The 13215-nt window shown below is 58.7% G+C and overlaps 1 protein-coding gene across 50 annotated transcripts in view; it reads right to left on the reverse strand.

The window, feature by feature from the left end:
• Positions 1 to 13215, reverse strand: part of NCOR2 (nuclear receptor corepressor 2) — a 193554-nt gene that overhangs the window by 156791 nt on the left and 23548 nt on the right. For 38 of the 50 annotated variants that reach the window (XM_077955737.1, XM_077955736.1, XM_077955734.1 and 35 more), the window contains exons 1-2: positions 3677 to 3942; positions 1349 to 1526 (exon numbers count right to left, since the gene is read on the reverse strand). In XM_077955737.1, the coding sequence (XP_077811863.1) occupies positions 1349 to 1526; positions 3677 to 3927 (429 nt within the window). In that variant the 5' untranslated portion in view covers positions 3928 to 3942. Of the gene's footprint in view, positions 1 to 1348; positions 1527 to 3676; positions 3943 to 4107; positions 4236 to 12817; positions 13035 to 13215 lie in introns of those variants that run through there. The other 12 variants (XM_077955765.1, XM_077955764.1, XM_077955743.1 and 9 more) reach the window with 1 other exon arrangement.

Genomic DNA, 13215 nt, shown 5'->3' on the forward strand with positions numbered 1-13215 from the left:
TCCCCTGGCCCCAGAGGAAGCCCTGTGGGTACCTGGCAGGTGTGCAGATGTCGCAGCCACAGCCACTCAGAGCAGGAGGGGAAGCCCTGCCACCCCAGACCCAGGATGGCCCCCCCAACCACCTGCCAGCCCAAGCCCACCCCAGGGATATCCCAGGGTCCACGCGGGTATCCCCTCTTCCCAAGAGAAGGCCGAGTCTGGCCCAAGTGGCCTGGCCCTGCAGCCAGACCACCACCCATGCCGGCTCATGGGTGCCAAGTAGTCCCCACGCATGGGGCCCACAGCCGAGCCCTCTACCCAGATGACCAGGTGACACCCTGCACACAAGGTCCCAGATCAGTGAGGAAGAAACGGGGCTCAGAAAGGTGCAAAGTTTACACAGCTGTGGAGGTGGGGGTGGTGGAAATCACACCTGGGTCACCTGAGAGCAGATGGACGGAGGGCCCTGGGATAGGTGAGCGTCCAGGTGAGGCCTGGGGCCACCTGCAATGCCAGGCTGCCTCCCCATGGAGATTCAGATGAGCCTAAAGTTGTCTGACTCCTCCTGCCCAAACTGCATCCACCGTCCCTCAGGCCTGGGTGGCTGCAGACTCAACCCAAGCCAGCCCGGTGCCACGTGGTGCCCCAAGGAGTGGCTGGACCGGGCAGTGGAAGGAGCCTTTGTCGCTCTAGGTGTCCAGGCCATGTCCTAACCAAGCTCCGCCCCTTTAGCGCTGAGCCAACTCTGTCCCAGGTCACTTCGGGGGACTCTGGAGTCTCACCTCCCTGCCCCTTAAGAATCCAGGAGCCCCAGGCTCCTGGCAGAGCCCCGAGCTGTCCGCCTCACAGGCCTGGGTTCGGGGCCCAGGGGGCTGCCTGCTGTGCAGGGCTCAAGACAGGGGTCACTAAGCCCTCTGTTCCAAGCACTCACAGAACCAAGCAACCCGCCCTCGAGGAAGCTCTCAGAATGTGCTGAAAGCTGACCACCGACCACAGGACCGTCCTCTCCCCCACCAGACGGCAGCTCTCTGCTCCACGGCACCCCAGGCCCTCCCCTCCCAGCTTTCCCCTCCCTCACGCCAGCTGCCCCATGACCACGAGCCTGGTCCTGCCCCAGAGCTTTTGCACTTGCTGCTCTGCCCACCTGGAACACCTTCCCCACTTCTTCCCACACTCTGGCACCTCCAGAGAGACCCGGCGCCTGCCCTCCTCCTGCCGCCCAGCTCCGTGCACTTGGTGCTTGGCCCACCTCCAAGCCTTTGCCCGAGCTGCCCCCTCCTTGCACACCTACCCGCCACCTCCCACCCAACCCAACCAGCAGCAGAACCTCAAGGGGCAGACAAGCGCCCAGCTGGGGACCCAGGTTTACCTTGGTGAGGTCTTCAGATCCCGCAGGCTGGCCAGCGGCCAACAGGGGTGACGGTCGCAGCAGGGGGTCGGGCAGCAGCTCTAGCCGAGGGCGCTTGCTTTCAATGAACTCCATCTCTGACTTCCCCAGCTCGGGCAGGTACGAATGGGACTCTGGCCGCAGGTGGAGCTCCTGGGACCTGCGGGAGTTAAAGCATCGGCGTCACACAGGAGATTGCGGCTGAGAACTCCCGAGGCCCCGACTGCCCTCTGCGCCACGCACCTACTGCGTGCCGTGCTCTGTATGATCCTGCGAGAAAGGTGCTCACAGGAGCCCACCTCCCACGGTCCCACCGCGGGGCAGGACTCCAATGCAGCACTGCCTTCCTTCAGGTCCACATTCACCAAACACGTTTACAGGGAGGGAGTGCGCTACAGTGGTACTGGAACGCCCCAGAGTGACTGCCCACCCTTGCCACACGGGGCGGTCCGTGGACCAGCCCACCGTCCCCACCTGGGGCTGGTTACAAATGCAGAATCTCCAGTACTACCTGTGGCCTACCGAGTCAGACTCTGCATTTTAACAAGATTGCCGGGTGGTTCACAGACACAGTTCATTCAGGAAACACTGTGAGCCTAACGCAGATAACAGCACCCGTGATGCCATTTCCCTCTCACCCACGCAGGGCAGACATCGCTGGCCGATTGCAGAACTCTTGCTGCTGAACCTGGCCTAACCACCTTCTCAACTCAGCCCAGCAGCCCGGTGCAGACCGGAGCTGCCCAGCATCCCCAGCGACTGGCTCTCCTGAATGCTCCTCCACAGTGTGCCTAGAGAGGGCATGGCCTTGCCTAATTAAGCACACCCCACAGAGCTGGGACTCCTGGCCTCCACCTCTCAGGCTCCAGCCATCACCCACCAGAAACAGCCTGAATGTGGCCCTTGCTGAAATGCTTTTCCCAGAGGCTGAGCAGGGAATCCACAGCCGTTCCCCTCCTGCACAAGTCCTGTCTGGCCTGGCCCTCGCTGTCCTCCGACTTCACTCCTGCCCCAGGGCCTTTGCACCTGCTGGACTCTGCCTGGAGCATTGAGACCTCAGGCCCTTCACGTGAGCTCCCCTCCCCTTCACATCTTGGTGCAGATGGCGCCTCCTGGCCCGGGCCAGACCACACCACACCCGCCTGTCCGCTCTCTCTCCACTGCCCTCCCCACGTGCTCGGTGGCCACAGGTGTTTCCTGGCCACCTCCCTCACCCTAGAATGAACGCAGGGTGGTCTTGTTCATGGCTGTCCCCAGGTACTGGCGCACAGTAGGTGTTCAATCAGTGCTGTAGATTGACTAAACTCTGCCCACTGCCGCATAGGCTGGGGCCATGTTGCTGGCCCCACCCAGTGGGGCGAGGTAACCACCCCTCTAGGCTCACCTCCCTTAAGTCCTTGTCCCTCCAAAGCTGGGCCCCAAGACATCCCCCTCTTCAAGGCCCAGAACCTAGGGCTTCACCATTACACGGTGCTTGGCAGGAAGTGCATGGTGTTTTCACTTAAACATGACAGCAGCACTGCAGTGGCTCGAATAATGTCCTCCCAAAATCCATGGCCACTGGAACCTCAAAATAAGACCTTCTTTGGACCTAGAGTCATTGCAGATGGAATTAAGCTAACAGGAGGCCATCCTGGATTAGGATGACTGGGGTCCTTGTAACACGACAAGAGAACATGGAGACAGACAAGGAAATGGCCACGTGAGGCAGAGGCAGAGATTGGAGTGACGCAGCCACAGACGAGGAATGCCTGTAGCCCCCAGAAACTGGAGGAGACAGAAAAGCGTCCTCCCCTCAAGGCTTCCGAGGGGGCGCGGCCCTGCGGACGCCCTGACTTCAGATCACGGGAATGCACTTATGTGGCTTGAAGCTACCCAGTTTGTGGCACGCTGTGATGGCAGCCCCAGGAAACCAATCCAGGCACAGAAGGCACACTGCCTCCGCCTCCCCTCCTCCTCCAGACACCTGCACCCACTTGACTTCACCAGCCCCGCCTGCTCTGGGGCCCTGGGACACCTCCATGGTACCATGAAGGGCTGGGGCCTGGTGCCTCGACTTCTAGTCCTGGCTGAGTAAACAAGGGCCCATCCTCAAACTCGCAGCCTCAGCTTCTCCATCTGAGAAACAGGCACAATTCCCCACACTTCCGCCGTCTCTAGCAGAAGCTCCTGGAGATGGTGGGAGAAAGAACATGGCCTAACGATCCCAAATAAATGTATGGAGAGCTGGCTCCGGCCCAGCCCTGGCCCTCCCCTTGCTGTAGTCCCCCCAGCTCCCCGCCCCACCTCCCTCCCACGCCCCCACCTCACCTGTTGATTCCCCTCCCACCTGGATCAAGGAAAGTAAGGCTGGCCCGGCACAGGCACACACCAGGGGGCGTCCTCTGCCAGCTGGAGAAGAAGGAGGAATGGGAGGGGAGGGCGGGGCCCCAGGGGCACCAGGTGTGGACTCGAATCTTCCCACAGCAGCCCAGCCCGGCGGCAGCCCAGCTTAGAGGTCCCCACTGCTGCCCAAACCCACAGAGCCCACTGAAGTTCCACGCTGGAAGTCTGAGGGCCATGTGGCTCTTCCCTGCTCGTCCTCATCCTCACCCCGGCCACACCTGGTCAAGGGTGAACACATGGCCCGACACCCCCTCATTTCACAGGACCCTGGGTGCTCCTGCTCCACCACGGGCCTCTGCTTCTCCATCTGAGAAGGGGCTCCAGAGAAGGGACAAGGAGGCAGCAACTCTCCTCACCGTTCATTCCCGGGCTGGAACTCGGACAGCAGGGAGGGCCTCCGCCGCTGCGGCTGGATGATGGAGCCAGGCGACAGGTGGGAGGCATAGTCGCGGGAGTGGTGCTGGTACTCCAGGAGCCCGACGTCCTGCAGGAGGGGACAGAGGAGCGGTGAGCGCAGGCGGGCACGGGCATGGTGGGGCACAGCAGGCAAGGCCGTGGACTCCCTGCTTAGGCTCGCTCCTGCCCTAGACAGATAAGCCCAAGTCCTGCAGGGAACTTCAGGGACCGTCTGGCCAGAGGCTACCCCTGGGGCTGAACGCCAAGGAGAAGAAGGAACACAGATGGCTGAAGGGCCCTGGGCTGCGTCCTTCCCACACAGCCTCCCACAGTCTCACGATCACGCCCACCTTCCAGGTGAGACCATCAAGTCTGGGAGGGCTGATGGGGCTGTCTGAGGCCACAGGCTAGTACAGGCCTGGAACCATCCTGACCACGGTGTCTGTCTGCCAGCCACGTTGGCGCTGATTGCAGGAGGAGAGAGTAGAGGAAGCTGTCTTCACTTTTCTACCCTCCCACCCCATCCTACCCCTGCCAGGCAATGGGTCCCTCTGGCCTGAGGAGCTGCAGCTTGGAAATGCAGGCCTGGGAAGACAGGACAGAAGGTGCATATGGGGCAGCATTATTTGTAAAAACAGAAACGCATTTGCAGCAACAACTGGGAAAAGGCCCAACCTAGATGCCCAGCTCTTGGCAGGGTGGGTAAGTGATGCCCACGTGAGGGAACGAGGCTCGGGCCTCACTCGCCAGGAGAAGGATGGATGGTGGTGAGTGACAGCGACAAACAGCCAATGGCCAGCGAGGCCCAAAGACCAGGTTTCAGAACGAAGCGCCCCCTGACCCCAAGCCTGCCCTGTAAAAGAGAAACTCCCGCAGGTAAGGCTCGTATCACAGCCAGAAGGGTAAGCCTCAGGCAAACCCTCCTCCTTTAATAACACACCGCCGTCCATTTGACGAAGACTCTCCTTGCCCACACCAGAGTCAAGCTCCTCTAACCCATCCTCTCTCCACAGGGCCTCGACCTTGGCCTTGGCCTCGCGGGGCTCTGCCCAGCTGCAGGAATCCTGGTAAGTCAGTCTAGAGGAACCCCCCACCCTCAAGCGCTCCTCTTAGTAATTTTCCATCCACTGACCCCTCCCTCCGCCCTGCGGCTAGGCTATGAGGCCCCAGCTGTCTTGGCCGTATTTGGAGCTGAGCCCGGTCTCTCTCCCTTATTGTGACAGTCTGGACACTGACAGCACAATTGTCCTGTATAGTCTTCCTGCTTAACAAGTGTCCAAATACTTTTTTCTTTAACACATTATCCATTATCATAGGGGAGAAAACTCAGTATCAACAAATTAAATGTATACCGATTGCCAAGTACACCCAGATTTGAGAAACATTAAACTGTGTTTAAAAAAAAAAAAAGACAGTAACAAGTCTCTTAAACTAAACAAGGCAGGCTTCACTTATGCACCAATCCCAATCGATTAGTCCTGCCTGCCTGGAACACTCAGTTATGCTGTTTGCGGTAATCAGTTAGTGATGTCTGACACAGGTGAGGCTTCAGAGAGTGGGATTGCAGGTGACTTCATTTCTTCTTGGCACCTTCCTTGAATTTTCCCGATTTTCCATAAAAATCTAGTCATTCTTTTGTTGTCTGGCTTTTTCAACAAGGCAGTTATTTTTGCAAAGAGAATCAGACACAATGCCAGGTAGATGCGTTGATCACGTATCTGTTGCAGACCCAACAAAATCAGCACATAAGAGCCCAGGAGCCCAGAAGCCAGGAAGGATGAGCAAGTGGAATCCATGGGGACCCTGGCAGCCTCAGAAGCTGGAAAAGTCGGGGAAAGGACCTCCCTGGACAGTCCAATGTAGACACCAAAAGCTGCAAGGCCTCCAACAGAAGGTATGTCTTTGGCCCTGTTATTCGAACCCTCTGGGCCTCAGTTTCTCCTCTTTGAAATGGGTGCCCAGCCCAGATTAAAGGAGGCCGGCACCTCCTACACTCATCTTCTTCACCTCTCTGAGGGATTCCCCCAAGGCTGAGGGCAGCCTGCGGAAAGCAGAAAAGGCACGAGCCTCCTCCTGCATCCCGCAGTGTCTAGCACAAGACTCCGGGTGCTCTCAGTGGGAGGAGAAGGGAGAAGACGGGGCTGGAGGGAGGGAGTGGAGGAGGCCACTGGGCTGACGATGACGCAGCTGCCAAGCCAAGACCTTGCCACACACACAGAGGTGTGAGAAGAAAGCAGCAGGCCTCGCAGTCTGCCAGGAGGATCCTCTCCGCCCAGCTCTCCCGTACCAAGGCCAAGTGGGCAGAGAGGCAGGGCAGATGGTCCAGTCCCTCGGAAGAGGGCCTCGGCCAGATAGTGCTCACAGCAGCCAACCATGGTGGAGGAGGCCCAAAGCGGGGGCTGGGGAGGCCTCTGCATGAACCCTTTGGCCTTCGTTTCCCAATTTAGTAGATCCTCCCAGGAGCATCTTGGGGGCCGTTTCTGCCCGAGATCTGTGGGCATTTTGTTACTGGACCCTAAACCTGGGAGACACTCAGTCCACACTGGCCCCCACCATGAGGCTTGAAGCAGGTCACCAGGGTTGAGCCCAGGGACTCCCCCGACAAGAGTGCCTGGAGGTTCTAGGGGAAGGCAAGAATCAGGGAGGCCCCACCAGAGAAACTGACTCAAGGTGGGGCCCCAGGGGTCCCATGAGCTGGAATACACCCAGGCTGGAAACCACCTCGCCATGTCTCCGAGCAGGAGAGCTCCCCGCGTGACAACATTAATCATAAAAACAACAATAATACCCCACAGTAATAAGTTGCCTGTGTGCACCTGCAGCTAAATGCTTGAAATATATTAATTTCATCCCTACAGCAGCCCTGTGAGGTGGATATTACAAGAAGCCCCACACAAAGATGAGAATACAGAGGCACAGAGAGGGTAAGTGGCTTGTCCACGCCACACAGCAAGAAGGGGGTACGTTCTGAGATGCAAGGCAAAGGCTGAGCTGGCTTTCTGAGGAGGGACAAGAGGGAACGGTCCCCAGGCTCTTAACCTGTCCCAGTAGGACAGCAGCAAATCTGACTTGGAGAGAGGGAGACTGACCCAGCTGCTCAGAAAGGGAGGCAGGAAAACCCGTTCAGGTGATGCCCCCTGGCCTCGGAGGGCTTCTCCCTGACCACGGCACGTCTGAAGCTGGAAATCAGGGCCCCCAATAAATTACACCCTTAAAACTCCTGGGGAAGGTGAGAGGCCACCAGAAAGAGCTGTTCACCCAGGAGGGAATCCCAGCTGGTGCCTTCTTGGCTGGGTCCCAAGGGTGGGGAGGAGTGGCTGGGGGCAAAGAGGAGAAAGGGGCTAGATTCGCGGGAAATGTTTGAACATGGGCTGGGAGAAGTTCCTTTGCGGGAAAGGAGTGCCCCTCTCTGGCTCCTGGATAGGGCTCCTTACTCCAGAAGATGTCACGGGAATGCCTGGGACTGCACACTGAAAGCAAAGGAAGAACTCAGCCCATTCCTAGACCCTGAATTCATGGGAAAGCAAAGGAAGAACTCAGCCCGTTCCTAGACCCTGGCTGCATTCATGGGTCTCTCCCGGAATGATGGCGGCTGCAGTCAAGAGAGCTCCCAACTCAGGACCTTTGCACATGCTGTTCCTGCTACCTGGAACATTCCTCAGCCAGATTCCCACATGCCTGGCCCTCTCCCGTCCTCCAGGTTCAGCTCCAAAAGCAGCTTCTCAGTGAGGCTCCTCCCCAACCCTCTACTTAAATGTGGGCTCCCCCAACCTCAGCCCTTCCCTTCGTCTCCTTCCCAACTTGCCATTCCCCACGAGGAGGTCAGCTCCCTGAGACAGGGATGCTTACCTGTTCTGTTCACAGCTGCACTGCAAGGGCCTGGAAGAGGATGGGCCCAAGACACCCGATAAGTATTTGCCGGATGGATGGATGGATGGATGGATGGATGGATGGATGGATGGATGGATGGATGGATGGATCTCCCAGCATGGGAGCTCTCAATGAATGAATGAATGAATGAATGAACGAATGAATGAATCTCCCCCAGCATGGGAGCTCCCACCAGCCTCTCTTTTGAGGGCCAAATCATCCCTCCACAGCCTCTTAAAAGCCATCACCAAGCAGCAGGAACTGAGCTGCAAGAGGGGCCATGAAGCTAATGGAGGACCCCCCAGGGCACTCAGGACACTGCAAAGCCTTCCGCAGTCTAGCCTCTCCCAGTGACCCCCACGTGCCCACCTGTCCCAGCCTGGCCCAGGCAGTCTCCAGGGTCTGGGAGCCTTGGCCCAGGGCAGTACTACTCCACCAAAGGTCTGCAACATTGCCGACCGCAACAAGGTGGGCACAGAACATGACAGCATGCAGACCCTGGGGTCGGCGCAACCCTGGCATCCGAGGGCACAACCAACTCTGACCCTGCCGGACCGGGTCTGCATCTGTGCAATGGGACCCCGTATCGATTTGTGACAAACTGGAAACGAAACAGACCAGTCCTTCCTATAGGAGTCTGATAAGCGCTAATCTAGGCCAAGAGTCAGCACACTAGGGCGCAAGGCCAAGGCAGGCCTGGCCAGCGGTGTCCAGTGTCACAGGCGCAGGCCACGCCCACTCCCTTACGCCCTGGCTGAGCTGCTTTCACACCGTACTGGCCGAGAAGGGCAGCTGCATGGCCTGCAAAGCCTGAAATATTTACAGAGAAGGTGTGCTCACCCCTGCCCTAGGGGCAAAGCCCAGAGTGTACCCTTGGGGCAAGACAGAAAAGGCTACTAAAGGCGATGTTGTAAGAATAGCATCGTCATCATTACATTATTGATTATATCAAATGTCTGCTTACTCTGTCCAGACCCTGTGCGAAGGGCTCTGCACCTATCAACTAACTGGATTTTCTCAATCTTAAAACCATCCTTGCTCAACTGATGGGGAAACTGAGGCACGGGACGGTAAGGCCACTTGCCCCCGGTTTCACAGCTAGGACATCACTAGGGCAGGACGTGGCTCCAGAACCGGTGCTATGAACCAGTCTTCAATACTGTGGCATAGAGAGGTTAAGTAACTTGCCCAAGGCCGCACAGCAGAAAAGGGTCACGCTGGCATTCAGACTCTGTGTCCCTGCTTTTAACTGCATTCGTTTAGCCCAAGGTCTGGAGGAGCTCAGGAGCGTTCAGGGTCCCAGAGGACCCGAAGAAGGCAGAATGGAATTGGGCCACAGAAAGCCTGAAAGGAGGCCAGGAGAGGAGGATGCGTTGATCTCCAGGAAAACAAAAGCTGTGAGCGTTTTGTTACTGGACCCTCAACCCTGGAGACCCTAGCTTCTCGAGGACCCTCAGGGAGAGACATAGGGTCCTGCTAACTGTCACGGAGAGAAGCTGAGAAGCTGGAGCCCTGAGGATGGAGAGAACGGGGCACGGAGGGATGCGGCAGGTGGGAAGCGGGAGGGCAGGGATGATGCATATAGAAGCCTGGAGCATGGCTGAGGCTGAGTCAGGGAACCTGGGGGCTTTCCATGGTCTCAGGGTCCAGGCCTCTGTCTGCAAGCCCCCTCTAAGTGAAGCCTCCCATTTGCGCTGGGAATCACTCACCAGCAGCCCGCAGATGACGCCAGGGCAGAGCACGGGCAGAGGCAGCGGCTTACACGGCCCGCACCATTCCACCGCCGGCTCGGCATCCAGGGTCCTGTGGTTCCCCAGGGGGAAGAGGCTCTGCTTGGGTCTCCTGCCACCCTTCCAGGAGGAAAGAGATGACTACCCCGTGCCTGCCGCACACAGACACTGCCACCGATGCGCAGACCCACCAGGACACCGGTACTGCAGGTGGGGAAACTGAGGCCGTTCCACATGGCTGTGAGCGGGCCAATGCCACTCAGCAAGCTGGACGCGGAGAGGGATTCGAAGACACACTGAGGTCTCACAGGCTCCAGGGAAGACCTGCCATCAAAGCAGCCCCGTGCCCAAAGCGCCAGGAAGAGGATGCTCCGGACAGGAGGGGCTGTCCCAGGAGGCAGGCCTGTCGGGAGTATGTGTGGGGTGACCTGAATCTGGGAGGGTCACTGAGGCATCTCGTGGATCCCAGCACAATGGCCTCAGCTACTGTACAAGGAACCAGGACAGCCAGGTTCCCGCCACTGACCGTCCCCTTCCCCGGGGGTCTGTCTTTCTGTGGCTTGATGAGGAGCTCGGGAAGAGGGTGGTATCTTTGGAAGTGGGTCTCGCCCGTTAAAAGGACAGGAAGGGTTTGGGGGCTGAGGGGCTGCCAGGGAGGAGCCTCCAGATCACAGCCCCCAGCTCACCTCCAACCCGCAGCAAGAAAGTGGCTCCACGCTGCAATATGCCCAGGGTAGCAGGGCCCTTCTGAGAGTGCCCAGAACCCTTCCTCCTACCCTTCAAGAGACAAGCAGGGTTCCCTGGATGGGCAGCCCTACCATGAGGCAGGAGGGTCCGATGAGGGGCGGCTCCCCCAGGGAGGAGCACACACAGGTGGGCCCTGCTGCCCCCACACAAGGACAGGAATGTTCTCACCTGTGGCTGCCAGGCTGGGCCCCGCTCACTCCCTGGCCTCTTGCCTGGAGGGGGTGGTGAGCGCTTGGCCCTGTCCACCCATACCCTGCGTCACTGACAGCCCAGCAGGAGAAGAATGGGAGGTATCTAGGCTCAGCCAGTGACCCCGAGGGCCCAGTTGGGGCAAAGGGCAGGAGAAGTGGGAGGGCAGAGGCTACAGCAGCCTGAGGACTCCCCAAGGCTAGGAGTGGGGTGGGGGCGGTGGAGGAGAGTGGGAACCTCCACAGGACAGGACAAGAAACCAGAAGCCAGTGGCCCTGCCAGTGCCCCTCCCCTCGGGGCAGGCAGGTTCCCCTCTGGGCAGCAGCAGGAACAGCAACAAGACCAAGGAATGGCAGCGGCAAACGGACAGAGTGGGCTGGCCCTGAGCCAGGCGCCATCTTAAGAACATTCAACATATCCCCTTTACCCCTCATGAGAATCTAGGAGACGGGTACTCTGAGTACCCCCGCTTTATGGGTGACAAAACTGAGGTTCAGAGAGGTTACGCAACTCGTCCAGTTTCCTACCCTGTGAAATGTTTTCCCATTGACAAAACACAGAGCGTGATAGTCGTACCACTCTGGGGTGATCGGGGGAAGGCACACAACCATATACACTCGGGGCTTTGAACATTTGACCTGTAGTAGGTGCTCAGCTAACAAGAGCTCTTCTTTTTGTTGGTGGTGGTGACAGATAAAGACCATGATGACAAAATATGAAATCGTTTCCTACCGGGAGTCTATTCCTTAGCCCTGGGCACACAGTAGGTGCTCAATAAATAAAGGCATGGGGGAGTGGGGGGACACAGAGGCTTGGAGCCCCGATGCTGTGGCAGCCTCCCCACTTAGGGCAATTGCAATCACACTTGAGGCCTGTGATTGAACCTCTTGGGCCTCGGTCTCCTCATCTGCAAAGTGGGATGACAGCGCGAGCTGCTCTTTCACGGGGCCGCTGGGGAGAATGCAATGACTCTACACAGGGAAATGCCGTCCTAAGAGGGATCCACAATGCACCCACTGACGACAGCCGGCTCTGCAAAGCGTCCCAGGGGCCCAAACCTACAGGAGGCCACTGTGTCAGGGACTCCCCCAGGCAGGGCCAGTGAGCTCATATGCAAAACCTTCTCGCTTACTGATGGAAAAGTCCTCCCACACAGCTTCCTTTCTGGTTCTCACAAGAGGGGACCACACCAGACAGGCAGGACAGACACATGCACACACACGCACACACGTACCCCCACGGTGGCCGGCAGAGTCAGCTTCCGCTCCAGCTGTGACCTCCAGGCCTCACATCCATCACTCAGCAGCCAGGAGGTCACAAGGGGGAGGTCCACAACTCTGAAAGCCGCTTGGCAAACACCCAGAGACATGGTATATAGCAGGTACCTCGTAAATGCCAACCAAGGCCCATTGTCCTAGCCACACCACGCAGTGAGAGAAGAGGCAGGAAATGGGGCCCCCGCTGGGAGGTGAGGCGGGGTGGGGTGCGGCTTAGGAGACCCGACCAGGGCACACACGTGGGCAGGCACCGAGGCCCATCTGCTTCCAGGACAGGCCATCTGCCCCGGCCACGGGGCGGGCTCCCCGAAGACACAGCCAGCACCCTGGACCCTCGTGTCAGGGAGGCAGAAACGCAACCTGTGCGGGGCCTCCTCATCTCAGAGCCTCGAGCCTCACCAAGGCGAATACACACGGGACGGGAGGACAGCAAGGAAGGGGAGCTGTGACCTATTAGGCCCCCTTGCCCCCCAGAAGTCACCCCAATCCTACCCAATCCTACCCAATCCTGCGGCAGCGGGGGAGCAGAGGTGAGGCTGGGCTGCAGGACAGTGAACACAGCAGGAGCTCCACATTCACGTGCCAATCCCACTGCCAGTCAAGAGAGGGCAGAGCCCCAGCTCAGCCTGGCCCCAGCCTCCATCTTCCCAGCTTTAAAATGGGAGCAAAGAGATTTTACCAGATGTTCTAGAAAAGGCTTCAGACACCAGGAGTCTCTGTGGAGGCCTCCCCTGTGCCCTGGGAGGCTCAGAGCCATGCGAGCCTGGCTCCCAGGAGAAAGGAAGGGGTGAAGACTCAGTGGAATGGAAAAAGGGTCTCAAAGGTAGCCCCAGGCACACATACGTGCACCCTCTTACCGTGTGCGTCCGGGCGATCTGCACTGGGTAGGAAAGGCTGTGGGGCGGGTAGCGGGGTTCAGTGGCCCTCCACGTCTGTGCCACAGGCTGTGTGGATCCCGACATGGTGGTGGGGGTCAGGGTGGCTCCCAGGCCCCGATAAGCTTTCTCTTAATCGCCACCAAGGATTAAAAGCCAGTCCTCGTCATCAGCTCACAGGCCACCCCGTCACTGGCACCTGTGAGAAAACAAGAAAGGAAAAACAAGATCAGCCACGGGGCAGGCGGCTCCTCCGCACGTGCGTTCCCAAGTCGTTCCTGTGGTCCCATGAGGACATGCAGGCACCCAAGGGCCTGCCTGGATCCTCCTTCATCCACTGCCACACTCACCTGCTCTCCGGCAGCACCAGAAGACAGGCG

This window comes from Macaca mulatta, chromosome 11 (genome assembly GCF_049350105.2).
Source record: "Macaca mulatta isolate MMU2019108-1 chromosome 11, T2T-MMU8v2.0, whole genome shotgun sequence".
NCBI lineage: Eukaryota > Metazoa > Chordata > Mammalia > Primates > Cercopithecidae > Macaca > Macaca mulatta.